General features: G+C 38.2%; 1 protein-coding gene across 1 annotated transcript in view; it reads left to right on the top strand.

Moving 5' to 3' along the window:
* The window catches only part of WASHC2C (WASH complex subunit 2C), a 75,414-nt gene that overhangs the window by 40,724 nt on the left and 12,579 nt on the right, over nucleotides 1–22,111 (top strand). The window contains 6 exon segments of the mRNA XM_028511488.2: nucleotides 1,001–1,128; nucleotides 2,193–2,279; nucleotides 5,759–5,860; nucleotides 7,358–7,486; nucleotides 9,773–9,939; nucleotides 17,158–17,260. Coding sequence (XP_028367289.2) covers nucleotides 1,001–1,128; nucleotides 2,193–2,279; nucleotides 5,759–5,860; nucleotides 7,358–7,486; nucleotides 9,773–9,939; nucleotides 17,158–17,260 — 716 coding nt within the window.

The following is a 22,111-nucleotide window of genomic DNA, read 5'->3' as shown; positions in this document are numbered from 1 at the left end:
AGATTGCTGGTCTGTGAGTTGCACTGGCCCCTTTTTCAGTCATAGGTGTGGAAAATAAGGATGGAAGGAGAAAGTGAGGAAAGTAATCGCCTGGTTATTTTAGAAAGAGTGCAGATGGATGCATAATACTCTCAGATCTGTGCTGACTGCCACTGGTGGCTTGAAAGTGATTTGGAATCACAAATAAATTAATGCTCCTGTCTTGACAGCTATTGCTGTCTTGGGACATTTGTGAAATAGTGCCCTCATTTCAGTGACATACACTTCATTCAGTGCAGCAGTGCTTGTGGTAGTGAAAAGGTAGCAACCACCCAAATACTCATCAGTAGGGTAAGTTGTGGTTCTTCCATTCAGTGGAATGTTGTGAACCTGCTAAAAAGAATGAGGTCTATGTTGATATGGTAAGATACCCTAGGTACATTAAGTGAAAAATGCAAATTGTAACATTCATTGCTCAAATTACCATTTACTGCCTTATTTATGAATGACTGAAGTTAATAATTATTATATCATTTGTGAGAATTAGAAGCATGTATATACCAAACTGTTCCAGTGGCCATCTTCTTTGGGTGGGGAAGTGGAGCTAGGGGGAAGATTTCAGTGTTTGCTTTTATATGCTTTTGTATAATTTGATTTTTAAAAGCAAGAGTTTATCCTCATTTTTCAGCTTTTTAGGGTGATTAACACTCAAGTGATCTTTCTCTCTATAGGTCTCTCTGTACCTTTTATGCCAGTCCAAGCTACTCTAGGCATGGGATGCTGTTTGTTGGATATATGTGTAAACCAAATGGTTAAACCATCTGTCCTGTGTTTCATTTTAGCTGCTCTTGTGTTCTTCGAAAATTTCAAATCTAGTGCATGTAATATTTCTTCATAACTAATCAAGAAATAACATACTTTCTAAATTTATTCTTTGGGAGGGAAGAAGTTTTAATCTGTGTATTTTATGGTGGGATTTTTTTACCTTAATATAATTTTATGCTGTGGTATCTTTTTAAAGAAAAAGTCAAATCCCCTGCCAATATCTTTGATGATGAAGAAGGAGATCTGTTCAAAGAAAAGGCAGTAGCTTTGCCAGAAGCTATGGTGAATCAGACAGATGAATATACAGCAAGAACGGAAAGAAAGGTGAGCAGGAGGGAAGGCTGAGTGTAGGAGTGTTGATATGGAACCAGACGTGGAAATATTGTTTACTTCCAAGTGTATAGTGAAGAACTTCAGACACACAAAGTTGCAAGAAGAGGAAAACCGACACCCAAAGAACTACCACCAAGATCTAGCAGTTGTTAGGATTTTGCCATACCCAGTTGTTGTAACATCCATTGATGATCTGTACCTGAACTAGTTATCATATTGCGGAGTGCAAAATAATGTTTTTCTAATTCTTGCATGTCTTCTACCTTTGTTAGGTGGCATTTTTCTGAAAAGAAGAGCCTTTTCTTTTTCCTGCTTTTTTAGTATCACTATAGGATCATAAATTTTCTATTTATGTATTATAAGCCATGAGCATTATTTGATGCTCATGGATATTATTGACCTGTATTTGGCCAATGGGATGCGTCCCTTCCAGTTTTTAAGCTCTTTTGGCTATTTTCTCTTCCCTTTGCTGTCCTGTACACTTTGATCTTTCTAAAGCACATTTCATGTCATGTCTTTTTTACGAAACCCTGACCTTCCTGCTGCCGACCACCTAGGTCCTAGCATTCAGAACCTGTCAGGCTCTTAGGGTGTCCTGCCTTCCTATGCTGGTTCCAGCTGTACATATCCCATTTAGGTACTTATGAGGTAGGTAGGCAGCCTGTTCTAGTCTCTGATGCACCAGATGTGCCTGCTGCTTTTTTCCTGCTTTTGTCTCCTCACACAGTGCCCTCTGCCTGGAATGTCCTTGCTGTACCATCTCCCGTGTCTAGGCCTTGTCTGTCCTGAGAAATTTACTTATCAAGATACTGTTTCCTTCCTCTTTCCTACCTAACTTATACCAATTTTAAAATTCTTATGATACTTCTCATTTTGAGTTAATTCTTTGAGTAAACTTGATATATGTCCAAGGTCCATAATGTCTTTATTTCCCTGGCATGTGGTTTGACTTTATCATAGCAGAGACTCAGTACATTTTCTGGATGAATGATTGAATAAACTGTCATTTCCAGGTATCTTGTTTGTTAACTTCCAATTTTTTTTTTTCAACAAAGGTCACCGTGTCTTCCAGCAACAGTCTTAATCTCTTGTCAGAAAGAAAGACTCAAAAAGGTTTATTTTCAGATGAGGAAGATACTGAGGTAAGAATTCTTTTTTTAGTTCTGAGAATTAATGGATGTAGCATTAGAAACTATTTCCAAATCAGGATTTTCTCAGTAGAGGTACAAGACTTTTTATTATGTTCTTTAGTTCTTTCTTTGAAAATAACCTCTTGCGAATACATGGTCTTTAGAAAGCAGTATGTGTACATTTTGTATGTGTACAGTAGTGTTCATTCTTGGGTTTCAGTCTAGTGCATTTTCTGGGAGGAAAATACTCTGTCTATAGGATGCTCAAATTTTAGACCGACTATTGATTATCAGTGCAGTGAGGTACTTGTATCAGAATGGAAATTTACACAATGCTTATGTTTTGGTAGTCTCACTAAAAACTGGGCCCTGGCTGGTGTGGCTTAGTGGGTTGAGGGGCCGGCCTGCCACCAGAGGGTTCCTGGTTTGATTCCTGGTCAGGGCATATTCATGGTTATGGGCCACGTCTCCAGTAGTGGGCACTCAAGAGGCATCTGCACATTGATGTTCTCTCCCTCTCTTTCTTCTTCCTCCCCCCTCTCTAAAAATAAATAATTCAAATCTTTAAAAATACTGGGCTTATTGATGAAGTGATAAGTATTCTGGCACAGGTTTTTCTCTCAAGACCTGTAACAGTTTGTGGCTGGCACTGTTTTACAGACAGCCTGAGTCCTCTAGGCACCTGCCTAGAGACACATTTTCAGTGGAGTAGTACCAGCTCTCAGAAGCGTCATTGCTTTTTCTGATTCCCATAGGCCTAAGTCCTTTGAGAACTAATTTTAGGCCAGGCTTTTAGGGGATCTGAGACCTATATGAGAATGTAATGGCAACAATCAGTCCCTTTCATAGAAAATTATGTGGGCAGGGCAGCAATATACAGTAATTTCAGATTTTGTGAACTTTGAGCTAAACTCTAGTGGTTACTTTGCAGTAACAGCCAGGATGAACATACAGTTCTTTGTTAAGTAGAGTGATTTACTGTAGATATAAATAAAACCTTGGAGGCTCATATTTTATTGATGTCCAGGGTACAGAAGATAGGAATCAACCAAAATCCTGACACATGGGCACAGCACGATGGGCCTCACACTCTGGTTTTATCCTGAGTTCCCCACTTCGAGGTCTTTGCACTGGCTCTTGCCTCTCTGGGAATGCTCTTCCCAGAGTTCAGAAGACTTGGTTCCTCACTTTTTCCAGTTTTTTATAGGCCTCTCCTGATGCCCCTTTGCATAATCGCAAGCTCATCAGCACACACCCTTCTGTTGTATAGTTCACTATAGTATGAATGGTTGGTGACATTTTGTGTCCACTTGTTCATTGTCTCTGTCCTAACTAGGAAGGTGCAGTGAGGGTAGGGTGTTTTGTTCCTTGCTCTTATCCATAATCCCTGCACTAGTTAGTGGCACTTGGTAAGCCACCAAGCAGTTGTTAACTACAAAGGGAAACAGAGGTGAGCAATTTCAGTGATTTCAAAGGTGTTCTAGTTACTTATTGCCATGAAATAAATCACTCCAAAACTTAGTGACCTAAAACATCGATATGTTTAATTACCATAAAAATGGTTCTAGAAGTTGACTGGGTTCAGCTAAGCGCTTTTTATTTAGGGTGTCGTGTAGTTCCTAGTGCAAAGGTAGCTAGACTAAGAAACATCTCTCATGTTTTTGGTGCCTGGGGGAAAAGACTCATAGAGCTGGGGCACCTGGGGCACTGACACCCTTCTCCCTCTATCTTTGTGTGTCTCTCACCATGGCAGCTTCTGGGAAGTTGGACTTATTACATGGTGGCCCAGAGCTTCCAAGTGAGATTCCTGAGGGCTGTGCAGAGGCTATATTGCTTTTTGTACACTCACCTTGGAAGTTGGTGTTGTCACTTCTGCTGCATTCTGTTGGTTGAGACAACCATAAAGCCTTACCCAGATTCAAGGGTAGAGGATACAGAGTCCACTTATTGATAGTAGGAATATAAAAGAATTTTCAGGCAGGTTTTTAAAACTACTCCTGAATGCTTTGATCCATGTGTATCATCATAGATTATTGTTTTTATTGGATACTGTCAGGGTGCTTAGGCATGGAGAAGTAGAACAGTGTAGTGTAGAACAGGGCTGTCAAACTCATTTTCACTGGGGGCCATATCAGCCTTGCTTTGCCTTCAAAGGGCCGCATGTAATTTTAGGACTATATAAATGTAACTACTCCTTAACTTTAAGGAGTTGAAATTACGTATGGCCCTTTGAAGGCCACCACAAGGCTGATGTGGCCCCCAATGAAAATGAGTTTGATGCCCCTGGTGTAGAAGACAAAGCTTTGGATCAGAAGGCTAGATTCTTTACTCCTGCCTCTGTATCTGAAGTGTGGAGCTAAAGCTTGCCCTATGAAATCATTCTGGGGACATGTTTGAAGTAATGGAAAAGCTTTTTTCCCAGCACCAAGCATGATGTTAGTTGAGGTGTTGTGATGTTGAAATTTGTTTTTGTTCTTTGCTTTTGTTTACTTGTTTTTAAAGCAGCAGAATCCTTTCTTTAAGTGATCTCTTGCCAATATGTAAAATGCAGAAGAGGCATAGAAAGCCTGGTGCTTCTTGTGTGGCCTCTTCTACCTGAATAGACCCATGGGACTCCATGAGTCTCAGGCAACAACCAGTAGACTTAGGTCTTTATTTGAGGAATAAACACTGATTCCATAATGAAAACATTATTCAGAAAGGTCTTAGAAACTGTGTTCTTGTCCTATTTAGATGTCTGGCTCTTGTGTATTGTTTTTTCCTGAAGAAACAGTTGTTCTCTTTTATCTTAAATTCATGCAGCTAATTTTATGCTAATTCATGCAGCCCAGTTTGCAGCTCTTTCTTTGCATTATAGGCTAACATTTTGTGGTTTTGAAAATTTCGTTAGAATCTACCAGATTTTTAAATAGTTTACAACATCTCCTAGCTCTGTAGTTCAAGTAGAATACCAAACATTTTAAAATAAAAATTAAATTTTTATTTATTTAAAAGAAATAATATACTCTTATAAGAGTAACAAATACTATACTCTTATCTGTAACTAAATGAAACAGTTATAGATCCAGTAATTTAAGAAGCTAGTTTTTGTTTCCATTATGGAATCTGTTTAATCCCTCTGATTTTTTAAACAGAAAAAGGAAGTCATTCTTATTTTAGCATGATAGGAGATTGATTGGAAAATTTTCCCTTGCATTAAATCATCCATGTGGGATGCCAAGATAGAGCAAGGTGGGAGTATCCAAACCTTTCGGTTCCATTAAGGCCACTGGAGTTAGCTGTGGTCGCTCCCTTCTCACAGGTGCTTATACTATACATAGCTAGGACAGACTGATGGAGGTTCCTCAAGGATGGCCTCAGCAAGCTTCTGTCTCTGGCAAAGAGACCTAGATGCATTGCAGCCATCATGTCATAGTCTTCAGTGTTTTATGTCTGATACTTTAAAAACTGATGTATCTTGTTTACTAAGAACTTTAACCTTCACCCAACAGGATCTGTTTTCCTCTCAAAATGTGAATAAGTCAAAAGATGCATCTCTCCTGCCTAGCAAACTCCCCACATCAGTCTTGCTTTTTGATGATGAAGATGAAGAGGTAAACATTGTTATTGTAACACAAGATAATCAAGTTTTTGATTAGTAGAAAACTGTTGCTGATACAGCTTTATAGTCAGAGGTTCAGTCAATAGAACAAGGTAATATGGAACCAGTCCAGCCATCGGACTGGGGCCTATACAACAAAAATATTTTGGTTTGTATTTCAGTGACTCCTTTCTTAAGTTCTCTTATTAGCTATCTATACAATGGGCAAGACATTAGATTCTTGACCCAACTCTTATGGAAGGCTTTTTAGATTTCCCTTTAAAACTCTGCCTTTAAGAAATACTTTTTAGAGCATGGGTCTGTGTTATACTCAGTTATTTATAATGCTTTGGATAAAGGGGGAGCAAGAGGAGAAGGCAGCCATGTCCTCATTTTGCTTTGCTTTCCCACCCTGAATGAGAGAGAAAAGTTGGGGAGGAAATAAGGGGAAAGACAAAGCCAACATTCATTCTTACATGGTCCTGGGCAGTGGCTGAGCTTCTCGGCTTTGGTGTCAGGTCTCTGTGCCCATATCCTAGCTCCACCACTTGCAGATCAAGGACCTTGGACAAGTAAAACTCGACCCATCTGAATGTGGTAGTTCAAACAACTAATGTACAGCCTTTGGCATAGTGCCTAGCATGTAGTAAGTGCATAGTAAATGTTAGCTCTGGTCTTTGTATCCCCATTGGATACCAGTTCATTATTCTCATGGCCTTTCCTGCTTTCCCACACTTTTTAAAGGCTCTCTTTATCGAATCCTTACATTTCAGGACTGTGCACCTGCTGTAGTATACTGTTCAGGGTGTTTTTCTGTTTTAACTCCAGCTCAGGTTTTCTGATAATTTTGTTACTTTTATCTAAATAAAAGTACCTTAATGGCCACCTCTGGAGCGCTTGATGATATAAAAGTTTACAAATGCCTTTGAACCTATAAGAATCAGCTCTTAGTAGGTCAGTGATTTTATTTAGTAAATTATTGTGTATTGTCTCATTAAAATTAACCAGAAACACAAGTCATTCCTTCCCTCTGTCCTGGGTGTGTGTCCTTGGAAAATGTTAAAGAGTAGAGAAAGCCCCATATTTTACTCCTTTTATCCATGGCTGCTGAGTATTATTCCTAGAAAGACAGGTGCATCAGGGAGCTGGCCTGCTCTCCTGGCAGCTGTAGGCTGTGGCCTCACCAGTGATCAGAGAAGGCCTGCCCTACCAGTGTGGCCACGCTTCTCCCCACTCACTGCTCACTCCCAGGTGTTCTGCCTTCACATTCTGTGCCATATTTCCCTTTTGTGGAAGGAGAATACACTTAGAGAATATTAGACTGTCACAGGCTTATGTGTGAGAGAGAAGTGGGATTTACTAACGTTTTGTATTTTTCCCCCATAAGTGTTGCATATATTTTGTACCTGACTAGAGATTTACTCTCTAACAATTTGAATTGAGAGAATGTCTTAAGTTTTTTTTTTATGTATATAAAGTTGTCATACTCTTCTGCCACTTTTTTTTCTAGGATAATCTTTTTGGGACTACAGCTGCTGAAAAGCAGATATCTCTACCAACTCAGAGCCAAGAGAAAGCAAAACCCTCAGAGCCCTCCAAAAAGAAGGCATCTGCCTTATTGTTCAGCAGTGATGAAGAGGTGGGTTGAAAGTATCTTCTAGAAAGGAATAGGGCTTTGTTTGATGGGATTTAAGAGTATGGCTATTCTAACCATTTTCTTTTACTACCCACTTTATATCTGGTGAAGTTCAGTCACTAAAGACTGTGTTCACAGGACTTGCATTTTTTTCTTAAAGATATTTAGTATAGTATTAATGAAAGGTTAATAATTAAAGGTTAATCATTTAAAAATGGTTATCAATGAAATTTTATATTATAAAATTATAATATATACTTATTCAAATGAGTTAGGCCTTATTTTATCTTACTACATGATCACTGTAATAACAGAGTTAATCAAGAATATGAATCTAGACATGGTAGGAATATCTTTTTTTATTAGCATCTTAGCAGTGTTTCCATTTATTATCTAGAAACATTAGCAAAGTCAGTAGTGAAATATGGTTTAGCTGCTGTTCAGATTTAGCTGTACAAAAAAAGACTACATGTAATGATATTAAAACCCTGAGCAATAAAAATCTTCCTTTATTATAATAATCACCCTTCTTTATTTTAACATAGGCAAATTATGAGGGTATGATATAGATAAATTGTAGATATATTAATGTTTTTATTGTTTTTAATTTTATTTTTATAGAACACAAATTTATTTGGTATTTTGATGTTTGATGAAATGGTTCTCATAGCATCTTAAGGATTAGTGCCAACTCAACCAAAAATAAACCCAAATTAAAATCCCTTAGTGAAAGGAAAACATAAAAAAAACAGGTAGTGAAGCCTGGCTGGTGTGGCTCAGTGGATTGAGTGCCAGCCTGTGGACTAAAGGGTTGCCATTTCAATTCACAGTCAGGACACCTGCCTGTGTTGTGTGGGCCAGGTACCCAGTTGGAAATGTGTAAAAGGCAACTGATCGATGTTTCTCTACCACATCAATGTTTCTATCCCTTTCTTCCTCCTTTCTTTCCCCTCGCTCTAAAAATAAATAAATAATATAAATAAGTAAACATTTAAAAAATAAAAAATCTCAGTGGGACAGTGTACAGATTCGACTCCCACCTGCATCAGGCAGATCAGGCCCTTGGGGGAGGAGGCTGCATTAAGACCTTGACCTGTCCCTCTGGAGGCCTAGTGTGCATGGGGCAGGGGCCACCTCTCACAGGAACAAAGGAGGTGTTAATGTTTTTATTGAAAGCAATCTAAAGTGACACAACTTAATTTCCTTTTTCTACTCAAATGTATACATTTATGGTGGATTTTCCTGTTTTTTTTTTTTTTTATTGTTAGTCATTTTCCCTGTAGTAATGGCCAACCATCAGTTGAGTTTTTCTTACTATAGTGGTTCATAGAAGATGGGAGCAACATTACTTGCAGAATAAATATAACTAATGTTCTAGAACAGTGATTCTTGACATTAGCTGCCTTTTGAAATCACCTGGAGAATTTTTAAAGAGTACTAATATTGGGTTCCACTGTTAGAGATTCTGAATTAATTGGTTTGGAAGTATGGAATTTTCTAAAGCTCTTTCAGGGAGTCTAGCATGTAGTTGCTTCTCTAGAGGAGCATGTCTCAAACCATAATATATGAAGAAATCCCCTGGGCATCCTGTTACGAGTGCAGGTTCTAATTCAGAAAGTCTGGGATGGAAACTGAGATTCTAAGTAAGAGATGCTACTGGCCTGTGGACTGTACTTTGATTTGCAAAGCCGTAGACTCTAGAGACCAAAGGACCACTTAAGCATGTACTGAAAATTCCTTGATTTGAAGGGGTGAGCATAGCCAGGTGAGGTTTCATGTAAAGCTAAGTCTGGATTCAGATTTTTGTAGTAAAAGGATCATTACAAACTTGTATTGTGTTGTGCTTACATGTGCATAGCATGAGCTTTTTACACATTTTTTTTCTAGTCTGCTTTGGGATTTTTAAATTTATTTTCCTCCAAGGTTGAGAGTTCTTGATTTATTTTTTAATTTTCCTCTTTCTTTTCATCTCCCTCTTTAGTTAATTTTGATCCTCTAAATTAGACAAGTTCCCTTGTCCTAACACAGAACAGAACCTTAGAGAGGAGAACCATTGTGGAAGGCAGTGGAGGATAAAGGCATGAGAAGGTCTGTGAAGTCAAAGAACCCAGCAGTGTAGATTTTAGTTCAAAGAAAAGTCTTGGACATGAACTCTCTTCAGGTGTGGTACACTTATTATAATATTTAGTTTAGATACAATTTAGTTCAATGAATGTAAATATTAATTTACTTTCTAGGTTCCTTAGACAACATTACCACTGGATTTTAATTCATATTTTATATTTTAAGGACCTGTGGAATCTTACTGATTTACAAACCAACTCAGCATCTGACATCAGGTCTAAAGGAGGAGAACTTAGGGACTCTGTGGCCACCCAGGATCAGAAGACTATGAAAAAGACCAGCCTCTTTGAGGAAGATGATGAAGATGATCTGTTTGTTATTGCTAAGGACAGGTGAGAGCCATTATACAAAGTCATTTAATCTGATTCTGTGCTAACAAGTAAGGTATTTGATATGCAGGTTGCCAGTTACTAGGTGAGCTGCTAAGCATTCATTATCCAGTAGTCATAACAAATGAGGATGTTTTTGATTTTCACATGCAAGGTATTCCTCCCCAACACTGAGAAATTATTTTTTGGATAGATCCTTACTTAATTTCTTATACCTTTCATTTTTGACCTTAAAATATTATTTTTCTTAGTTAATTAGTGGTTTAACTACAGTTTGTTACCTTTTTTTGTTTTTCCTCTGGGATGCACTAAAATATGTAAAGTTTGGTCAAGGGTACTTAAGTTTGTCATTTGGGTAGAAATCTGCTCAGCATTGAACAACACCATTAGGAAGATGGCTCTCTGCTGAGCTATGCTGTATCATACCAGTTGCTGGTGCCCCTTAGCTGATCTAAGTGGTCCTTCATATTCATTCCTACTTGGACTAAAACTGACAGGATGTGTCCAGTGAGCAAGTGAGCATGAGCTGGGGTTGGTGTTGTAACATGCTGCCAGATGAGCTGTTCATTAAGAATAACTCTCCTGCAGATATCTTTTCTCTCCAGAGCCTTAAAGGATCATTTTGAAATTCAAACTGAATGGTGGTAGCATAAGAGGCAATGATTGGATATGTAATCTTAAGCATGGAGTGGTTAAGTTTTCATTTTGATTTGGTAAATTCAGAAGCACCTCACATTTCTCTTCCTGAATATTGTGATATCTATAAATATCACCATTTCTTTTTAAAAAACATTTTTATTGTGTTTTTTCCATTGCCATTTAGTCCCCTTATATCCCCCACCTCCCACACATAGTCACCACACTGTTGTCCATGTCCATGAGTCCTTTTTCCTTTTTGCTCAGTCCCTCCGCCCCATAACTTTCCCCTCGCAATAACTGTCATCCAGCTCCCTAACTGTAGGTTTGTCTCTGTTTTGCCTGTTAGTTCAGTTTGTTCAAGAGATTCCACATATCTGTGAAATCATACAGTACTTGTCTTTCTCTGACTGGCATATTTCACTTAGCATGATGTTCTCCAGGTCCATCCCTATTTCTCAAAGGTTACACTTTTCTTCTTTTTACAGGCAAGTAATATTACATTGTGTAAATGTTCTGTAACTGTTCTATCCACTCATCTACTGATGGACTACTTGGGCTACATCCGTGTCTTGGTGATTGTAAATAATGCTGCAATGAACATAGGGGTGCCTATGTTCTTTTAGATTAGTGTTTTGGGTTCCTTTGGATATACAGGGTCTGTCAGGAAAAAGTCCAGCCATTGTTAATATAACTAGAATGGTTTGTGCGACATTGATGTAGCCAAGGAGAGTAAACTGGAATGCACATGCATAAACAATGATGACTTCACTGTACTAGTCAGAGGGGGCAATACACACTGTTGAGAGAGCATGTGTACTGTGTGGCCATTGCATTCAAAATGACTGAGCATCTGTATCAGACTTTTGTGTTAAGCTTGAACATTCCTCCATGGAAACTTTGGATGATTCAGAAGACCACAGCTGTGGGCATCTGGGGATTGGCAGCTTCATCACCAATGTGCCTGCTCATGCATCACATCTTGTGTAGAAATTTTTGGCAAAACATCAAGTCACCTATGTGACTCAATCCCCTTATAGCTTACATTTGGTTCCCTGCAACTTCTGGTTTTTCCCAAAACTAAAATCACCTTTGTAAGGGAAGAGATTTCAGACCATTGATAAGGTTCAGGAAAATCCCATAGGGCAGCTGATGGCAACTGGGAGAACTGTGTGAGGTCTCAGGGTTTCTGTTTTGAAGGGGACTGAGGCATCATTGTTCTGTGTACAATGTTTCTTGTGTCTTGTATCTTCTTCAATAAATGTCTCAATTTTTCACATTACGTGGCTGGATACCTTCTGGACAGACCTTGTATTCCCAGAAGTGGGATCATTGGGTCAAAAGGCATATCCTTTTTAAATTTTTTGAGGTATCTCCATATAGCTTTCCACAGCAGCTGCACTAATCTGTATTCCCACCAACAGTGCGAAAGGGTTCCCCTTTCTCTGCATCCTCACCAGGACTTGTTGGTTGGTTTATTCATGATAGCCATTTTAACAGGTGTGAGGTGATACCTCATTGTGGTTTTGATTTGCATTTCTCTGATGACTAGTGACATTGAGCATCTTTCATATGTCTCTTGGCCATCTGTATGTCCTATTTGGATAAATGTCTATTCACGTCCTTTGCCCGTTTTTTAATTGGGTTCTTTGAGTTTTTGGTGTTGAATTTTGTAACTTCATTATAAATTTTGTATATTAATCCCTTATCTCATGTATTGGTGAATATGTTTTCCCATTTTGTGGTTGTCTTTTTATTTTGTTGATTTCCTTTGCTGTGCAAAAACTTTTTAGTTTGATGTAGTTCCATTTATTTTTCCTTTTTTCCCCCTTGCCTGGGGAGGTATATCTGTTAAACAATTGCTATGAGTAATATCTGAGATTTTGCTGCCTATGTCATCTTCTATAATTTTTATGGTTTCAGATCTAATAGTTAAGTCTTTTATCCATTTTGAATTTATTCTGGTGTGTGGTGTAAGAAGGTAGTTTAGTTTCATTTTTCTGTACATATCTGTCCAATTTTCCCAACATCATTTATTGAATAAACTATATTTAGCCCATTGTATGTGCTTGCTTCTTCTGCCTAATATTAATTGACTATAAATGTGTGGGTTTATTTTGGGGCTCTCTACTCTGTTCCATTAATGTATGTGTTTTTTTTTGCCAGTACTATGCTCTTTTGATTACAATGGCCTTACAGTACAGTTTGATATTGGGTAGCATCATTTCTCCAACTTTGTTCTTTTTTCTCAGGATTGATGTTTGCTATGTGGGGCATTTTGTGGTTTCACATAAATTTTTGAAATATTTGTTCTAGTTCTGTCCTAAAGGTCACTGGAATCTTGATAGGAGTTGCTTTGAATCTATAGATTGCTTTGGTTAGTATGGACATTTTAATGATGCTTAAAGATGTTTAATCCTTCTTATTTATGAACACAGTATGTGCTTCCATTCATTTGTATCTTCTTCAGTTTCTTTCTTCAGTGTCATAATTTTCTGAGTACAGGTCTTTTACGTCCATGGTTAAGTTTATTCCTAGGTATTTTATTCTCTTTGAAGGAATTGTGAATGGGATTGTTTTCTTTTTCTTTTTTTATTGTTGTTCAGTTACAGTTATCTCGCCTTTTCCTCATTGCTCACCCCATCCCATCCCATCCCTCACCACCCACAGTAAATCAACCCCCACCCCCATTTTCCATGTCCATTAGTCCTCTATTCATGTTCCTTTTCTTGCTTCTTCCTCTTCTTTTCCCTTTTATCACTCTCCCCTCTGGTCCCTGACCATTTGTTCTTTATTTCCAAGTCTCTGGTTTTGTTTTACTCATTTGTTTGTTTTGTTGATTAGGTTCCACTTACAGGTGAGATCACGTGGCATTTGTCCATCATCGTCTGGCTTATTTCACTCAGCATAATGCTCTCCAGTTCCATCCACACTGTTGCAAAGGGTAGAAGTTCTTTCTTTCCACAGTATGGTATTCTGTTGTGTAAATGTACCACAGTTTTTTGATCCTCTCATTCACTGATGGGCACTTAGCCTGTTTCTAGCACCTGGCTATTGTAAACAATGTGGCTGTGAACCCTGGGGTGCATATAGGTTCTTTTGGATTGGTGTTTCACATTTCTTAGGATATAATCTCAGCAGTGGAATTGCTGAATCAAAAGGCAGTTCTATTTTTAGTTTTCTGAGGAAATTCCTTACTGTTTTCCACAGTGGCTGTACCAGTCTGTGTCCCTACCAACAATGCACTAGGGTTCCCTTTTCTCCACATCCTCTCCCACACTTGTTGTTTGTTGATTTGTTTATGATGGCCATTCTGACTGGTGTGAAGTGGTATCTCATTGTGGTTTTAATTTGCATTTCTCTGATAGCTAGTGATGTTGAACATCCTTTCATATACCTACTGGCCCTCTGTATATCCACCTTGGAGAAGTATCTGTTCAAGTCTTTTTCCCATTTTTTAATTGTGTTGTTTGTTGTCCTGGAGTAGAATAGTGTGAGATCTTTATATATTTTGGAGATCAGACTCTTGTCTGAGGTATCATTGGCAAATATGTTTTCCCATATAGTTGGTTCTGTGTTCATTTTAACACTGCTTTCTTTAGCTATGCAGAAGCTTTTTAATTTGATAAGGTCCCAAATGTTTATTCTTTCCTTTATGTGCCTTGCTCTAGGGGACATATAGGTGAAAATATTGCTATGTGGAATATCTGAGATTTTCCTGCCCTATGTTTTCCTCTGGGACTTTTATGGTGTCAGGACTTTTATCCACCCTGAATTTATTTTTGTGTAAGTTGGTGATCGAGTTTCATTTTTTTGCATGTAGCTGTCCAGATGTCCCAACACCATTTGTTGAAGAGACTGTTTTTACTCCATTTTATGCTGCTGCCCTCTTTGTCAAATATGAATTGACCTTGGAGACTTGGGCTTATTCCTGGGCTCTCTGCTCTTTTCCATTGGTCTGTTTGTGTCTGTTGTTATGCCAGTACCAGGCTGTTTTGATTACAGTGGCCTTGTAATATAGTTTGATATCAGGTATTGTGATCCCTCCTACTTTGTTCTTTCTCAAAATTGCAGCAGCTACTGGGGGTCATTTATGCTTCCATGTAAGTTTTTGAAATGTTTGTTCTATATATGTGGAATATGTCATTGGTATTTCAGTATGGATTGTGTTGAATCTATAAATTTTGGGGGATAGTATGGACATTTTGATTATGTTAATTCTTCCAGTCTGAGAGCATGGCACATGCTTCCATTTGTTTGTGTCTTTCTTAATTTCTTTCTTCAGTGTTGTATAGTTTTCTGAGTACAGGTGTTTTACATCCTTGGTTAGGTTTATTTGTAGGTACTTTATTTTTCCTGTTGCTATATTAAATGGGATTTTTCCTGATTTCTGTTTCTCATATTTCATTGTTGGTGTACAAAAATGCCTTTGATTTCTGCATAATGACTTTGTATCCTGCTGTTTCGCCAAATTCACGTATTAGATTGAATAGTTTTTTGGTGGAGCCTATAGGGTTTTCTAGGTATGCTATCACGTTACCTGCAAACAATAACAGTTTTGCTTCCTCCTTTCCAATTTGGATGCCTTTATTTCTTTTTCTTTTTTGATTGCTGTGGCTAGGACTTCCAGTACTATGTTGAACAGGAATAGTGAAAGTGAGCATCCTTTTCTTGTTCCTGATCTTAGTGGGAAAGCTTTTAGTCTTTGCCCATTGACCTACTCATTTTGAATGCAATGGCCACATGGTAAACATGCTCACTCAAAAGCATGTACCACCCCCTCTGACTAGTACAGTGACATTATCATTGTTCACACATGTGCATTTCAGGCCACTCTCCCTGGCTGCCACATTACATCTATGTTGCCCAAATTGTTCTTGTTATATTAACAATGGCTTGACTTTTTCTGGACGGATATTGTGTTATATCCATACAATGGAGTCTTACTCGGCAGTAAGAAGGAATAAGGAATTAATATGTGCTATAATATGGATGGATGAATCTTGAAAATATTTTGTTAATTGAAGAAAGCCAGTCACAGAAACACATATGTCTGATTCCATTTGTATATAATGTTCAGAATGGATAAGTCCCTAGAGATGGAATTTAGATAAGTGTGTGTCTGGAGTTGAAGGGAAAGGAGAATTGGGAGTGACTCTTAATAGGTATCAAGTTTCCTTTTGTGTTGATGCAAATACTGTGGACTTAGATTTTGGTGATGGTAGCACAACTCTGAATATACTAAAAATCAGTGATTGTACCCTATAAAAGGGTAAATTTTGTGGTGTGTAAATTATATCTCCAAATCATTGAAAAAAATGATCTGTAACCTTAACAAAGTGAAATACTGTCTTGAACTTAGGGCATTCAAACAAGCCAGCTTGCCCAGGCAGCCCTGGTTTGTGCCTATCATTGCTGCATAATTAGTAATAACTTTTCCTTTCATTTTCAGAAGTGCTATAGTATAGGCCATAAACACTATGGTTATCATAATGTTTTCTGATATGTGTACTTTTTATTTTATTTTGTTGGGGAGACAAAACACAGATAACTTTATTATGAGGTAATTATTTTAAAAATTTTTTCCATCACCATTTATCCTCCCATACCCTTTTCCTCCACTGACCCCCTTCGCCCTTCACTCACCACACTATTGTCCATTTCCAAGAGTTCATTTCTTTTTTGTTTCTTTTTCTGTTCAGTTCCTCCACCCCAAGGGCTGTCAGTGATACCTGTACTTTTAAAATAAATCAGAATACTTACCCTATTATTTATAATGAGAAATACTCTAGCTCACTGAGCAGCATATTTTTCTTCTGAGGACAGACCTCCACCAGAGGCCCAGATTTAACCAGTAGTTGCTGAGATGTGGAATGAGGGTCAAGGTTGACCTTTAAGGTTAACTATCTTTGTTCCTCTTTAGTTATCTATGTCTAGAAAAAACTAGCTTTGCTCCAGCTTACCTTCAGAATCTGTCATGAAACATTTTTTTGTGGGTTGGGGTTTTTATTTGTGTGTTTGTTTGTTTAGGAATTAGTTGCTCAGAAAGTTATACATAAGACTTTGTCCTGCTATAGCTAGTTAAAAAATAACTATCTTAGCCCTAGCTGGTGCAGCTCAGGGGGTTGTGTGCTGCCCTGCAAATCAAAGGGTTGCTGGTTCGATACCCAGTCTAGGGCACATGCCTGTGTTGCAGGCCAGGTACCCAGTAGGGGACGTGTGAGAGGCAACCACACATCGATGTCTCTCTCCCTCTTTTTCTTACTTCCTTCCCCTCTCTAAAATAAATAAATAAAATCTATAAGAAAATAACTGTTTTAGATGCTTAAAAATACCAGAAATCTCATTAAGGAGGCCCCTGGACTTTTGTACCATAAGGATGAGCTACTTAAGCTGATGTTTTGCTAGACACAAACTGCACCTGCTTCAAAGATTTTTCTTGTTCACTTTCAACTGTGTAAGGTCAACAGATGGCTCAGGTGTTTTAGTGGTAGGTGGGTTTCTATAGGCGTGGCATAGAAAGGATACTGTATTTAAAAAGTATATAACTTTTGCTTTTTATTTGACTTTTGTTTGTTTGTATAGTCACAAGAAGACCCAGAGAGCATCACTCCTCTTTGAAGATGATACTGAATGTGGAAGCTCTCTGTTTGGCTCTCCTCCCACATCTGTTCCTCACATGACAATGGTATTTTTTTTTAAAGATTTTATTTATTTATTTTTAGAGAGGGAAGGGGGGGAGAAAGAGAGAGAGAAACATCAATGTGCAGTTGCTGGGGGCCGTGGCCTGCAACCCAGGCATGTGCCCTGACTGGGAATCGAACTTGCGATGCTTTGGTTGACAGCCCATGCTCAATCCACTGAGCTATGCCAGCCAGGGCTCAGCAATGGTATCCTTAAGCTCTTAGGCTCAGGAAGTATCCTTGAGGTAATATTATATAAATAGTGATACTTTTCTGAATCAGTTCCTACACCCTGACCTTGGACCTTGGAGTCTAATGGAGAAATTCATTTGAGTAGTTTTAGAAAGTGATCTTTCTGGTTAGTGGTATGTTACAGGTGAGGTAACATTAGTGGTAATATTACAGGTGAGGTAATATTTTATTGCCCCCTATAGAAAAGGATTCCTGCATGTCATGCAGCACCGTTTCAGCATCAGGTTCAGGTCTCAGAGTCTTAGGGGAGTACTGCTGCATTTCTCCTGGAGGAATCGCCAGCTTTAGTGCCAATTTCATGGAGTTCTGCTACCATTTGACCAGGGCAATTCAAGCATCTTCTTTAGGAGCATGTTTTAAGAACTGACACTCTGGTCCTGGTTTATGTTAGTAGCCAATCATTAAAAAGAAAAAATTCTGATATGCTACATGTTTGAATCTTGACGACATTATACTGAGTGAAGTAAGTCAGTCAACAAAATACAAGTCTTGTATAATTTCACTTACATGAGGTATCTGGAATAGTCAGATTTATAGAAACAGGAAGTAGAGTGGTGGTTGCCAGGGGCTAGTGATTGGGGGAGATGGGGAGTTGCTTAATGGGTAGAGTTTCAGTTTTTGCAAGATGAAAATTTCTGAAGATTGGTTGCATAACAATGTGAATATTTTTAATATTATTGAGTGATAACTCAGAAATGTTTAAAATGATAAATTTTATGTTAAATGTTTTTTATCACAGTTTAAAATACTTTTTTGTATATGATAAGAAAAAAAGTAGCCAGTCAGTGGCTCATGGTCTAAATATCCTTCCAGTGATTATATCTAAGTGGCATCACTATCATAGTCACCCAAGCTAAAAAATTTGTTGATAGTTATGTCAAAAAGGAGTATTAAAGAGTGAGAGGAAGGTGGCATTATGATGATGATTTTTCAGGGAAACTACACATACTGGAATCCTATCCTTGGGTGGTCATTCATTCTTCCCTAATACATTCCCTAAGTGGGTATATGTGAGTATGCACATAGAACAGAGTGAGACCAAGCAATATTTTATTGCCCCCTGGTCATTGCTACCAGTCCCAAAGAGAAATTTAGAACTTCTTAAGCTATAATCCATGAAGAACACCTTTACTTGAGCTGGGTTAGCTTAACAGATCAACAATCAAACCAACTCATAGCCTGCCATGATGGCCTTCAGCCCCAAGCTCAGACCACTCCAGTTTGGCTTGTGTTAGAGGCAGAAAGACCTGAAAGACTGGGAAGAATTACTGAGTCTCCTGGCACTCCTCCCAGGTGGGAGCAGCTACAGAATCCAAAATGGCCACTCCTTCACTGGGCTGGGTGAAGAAAATCCTCCCCTCCCACTGAAATGACAGGTGACCAAATCCCTAATGCCTGCACATTCCCAGGTGCATTGCTCCTCCTAGGGGTACAGTGAAGAAGGGCTATGGCAGTAAAGGAGCCTGGGAGTTTCTGTCTTCTACTGGTTGATACTTGGCTCTTCCTGCATACCTGTTAAATATTTTTTGTTTAAAGTTTATTTTAAATCGCAGAGTAATACATGCATGCTTTCTTAAAAAAAAAGTTTTAAAAATGCATAGAGATTGCAAAGTCCCATTCCATACTCTACCCTAGATATCATCATTGGTAACTGTTGCCAGTTTTTTAGGTCTGTTTCTAAACATTTACATTTTTTTAAAAAAAATAAAATGAGAATGTCTGTATATTTTATGCATCTTTTTTGTCCTGCAGCATTTTTGTCATTTTGCTCTTTACCATTTCTGTATAGTATTGCACAGTGTAACTATACCAGGACGTGTGTGACTGTTTCACCTCTGATGGTGTAATCACCACTACCTTCTGCAAGGTTGTTAGGAATGTTTATTCCCATTCCTACTGCCTTGTCATCTTTAACCTTGACTATTCAGGTAATTTCTTAACTGGCCTGTCAGTGCTCCTTCCCTTCATCTGCTCTCCTTGCTTTTTTCCTCATTCTCTTCTTAAAGATAACTGACCCTGTCATGTTCTTGTTACAATACATCAGGTGAGCCTACCGGGCCACCTTTAATCTCATTTAAACTGGACTCCTCTTTTCCAGTCTCATGTACCACGTACTCTAGGTGACTTATTCTGTCCCAGAATACTCCAGAAGAGGTTGTTGTCTCTTTTGTCTGGAAGTAATCTTCATATTTTCAGATACAGTACAAATGTTAATTTGTCCTATGAAAACTCCCCAGACCAGGCACATGTCAGTTAATGACTGAGGAACTCTTTCCTAACCATATTCCCATTAAGTGGGGTTGCACAATTTGTACTTGAATCATTCAGCATTGGGGAAGCATTCTGTCTTTCTGGGCTCTGGGGTTTCTGCTATTGCTTCTGAGGTGCTCAAAATCTTTTTCATGCATCACCTGTCCTTGTAGCTCCCTAAATAGGACATGTAGTGGCTCCATGGTTAAAAGAGTAGAGAGATCTGAGTGGTTTTTCTTTGTAAATTATAAGTGCTTACTTCTACTCTGGATAAATAAGTAATAATCTTAATGAATTTTGAAGGTTCTAGAAATGAAAAACTGTCAAACCTGTGTATACTGATTATTAAATAAGACAAAGGTCAGAGATTCACATTGTAAGTAGCTGAACAACCTGCACACATAATTTTACTATTTGTAAAATATAATCACCTTTATACAAAATATGTAAAAGATATTTTCTGTTTTAGAAGTCTTAGAATCCTTTAAGGTAAATGTGACTTACTTATAATCCTCTCAAGAAAATTAAGTTTATGATAACAATGAAGAGTCAGCTTATCTTTAGGAAGGTTTAAAACCAGTAGTTTGGGTAGCATTTTCCTTGGTTTGAGACCAGCAGTGATTTGAAGGCAGACTATGTTTTACCATAATTCTCTTTTTTTTACCCTCATCAACTTGCATCAAAGTTACATGTAGTTTTCAGTGAACACACATTGCACAAATTTTTTTCCTTTAATTATTTCAGTTTTGTCTTGCCTCTTCTTGAGTTTCAACTATTTTTTGGGTTTCTAGTTTTTTATTTCAAGTTCAAGTGATTATACACTTTAAGGGTCTCTTCCTAACAATAAATAAATATTTCCTTACCCTCATATTCTTACTTCATTCATAGTTTTACTATCATAGTAATGTTCTTCTTTAGTTTCCAAATCTGTCTTCTTAACTTGACTTCATATCATCTAGTCCAGTAGTATGAGTTACAGTTTTTTTTCAAGAATTTTTGATATTACTTACCCCAAGAATGCTGATAACTGTAGTCGTCAAGTCACATAATCTCAGTTTCCTAATCTGATATTTCTGCCTCCCAGTAAGGGACAGATGAGAGATGGGGCAAAGTGCTTGCAGTCTTGTGTTGAAGCCCCTACTTGATGTAAAGTACCATAACTGATGTGGAAATATACTGTATGATTTATTAAGTAAATGGACAAACAGATGTGTGATAGCTATTAATGTAAATTAAGAAGAAAGTAAGGGCTAGGTAGAGATATAAGTAGTATTTTTATAAATGAAGCAAATAATACTGAAGAGAATAGGAAAACCTTGAAAGATGAGGCTTTGCTTCTATAGTAAGGAGCAGACATGGCACTATGCAAGTTTACAGTAGGTTTAAGGAATAGTGAGGACTGATGAGGTGCAGATGAATAAAGGAATGTAATGGGTGTCAGTTGATTGTCATGTTTAGCCTTTGCTTAATGCAAACAGTGCATGTCTGGGTGAGAGATAAAGTAATGAGATGTTTTATTTTAGCACGACAGCTCTGGAAGATGTTATCTAGTGAAAATGTAAGAGGAGGGAGGCAGAAAGGAGTCTAGTAATTATCTTGGTGGCAGAGGAAAGGATCTAAGCAATGACAGTATCCGTGGAGTTGAAACACAAGGAGACAGGTGCAGAAGATATGGTAGCACAAACTCTGAAGTGCCATATCTACAAGTTTGGGGTAGTAGTGTTTATTTCTTCTTTTCCCTTGTGCCCCCTTCACTATCCTGTCCTGTTGTTATTGGCATCTGGGGTCTGGGGGACTCTCAAGATGGAAATTAAAGGAGTTCACCACAAAAATTGTACTCAAGTGAGATGTTTATTAAGAAACTTGTGCACATGAGGAGGACAGCATCCACAGGGAGAAAGGAAGTGCTGCTACCCTGAACAAAGCTCGAGAAAATGTTTTAAAGAAGTTGAGGCAGGAAAGATGCTGTCTGTGTGGCATGCCTAAGTATGTAGAGGTGAGGACTTTGGTGCCTCAGCAGTGGAGCTACATGCTTCTTCATGATTAGCATGTCTCCTTAGCATGTTAAATCTCCACCCAGGGGTGTGTTTTTTAGGATTTAAATGAGGGAGGATTACTGAAAGGACAGTCTTTCTTATTAGTGCTTGTATGTAAGCCAAGGTAACAAAATTTAAGCCTACCAAAGTAAATCTTGCAGAGAGCATTGTCCTTTAATCTAGCTGTTAAATGGCTGTAGGGAAAAGAGAAAGCAATGGGACAATTAATGGTTTCCTGGCTTCCTGCTAGGCTGGACCAAGGGAGTAGACTGCCTATCTTGCACACCCCAACACTTAGCCAACTCCCTAAAGAGGCCT

The sequence above is a fragment of the Phyllostomus discolor genome, chromosome 5, assembly GCF_004126475.2.
Source record: "Phyllostomus discolor isolate MPI-MPIP mPhyDis1 chromosome 5, mPhyDis1.pri.v3, whole genome shotgun sequence".
In the NCBI taxonomy this organism is placed as follows: Eukaryota; Metazoa; Chordata; class Mammalia; order Chiroptera; family Phyllostomidae; genus Phyllostomus; species Phyllostomus discolor.
This window is presented reverse-complemented; position numbering and strand designations above follow the sequence as displayed.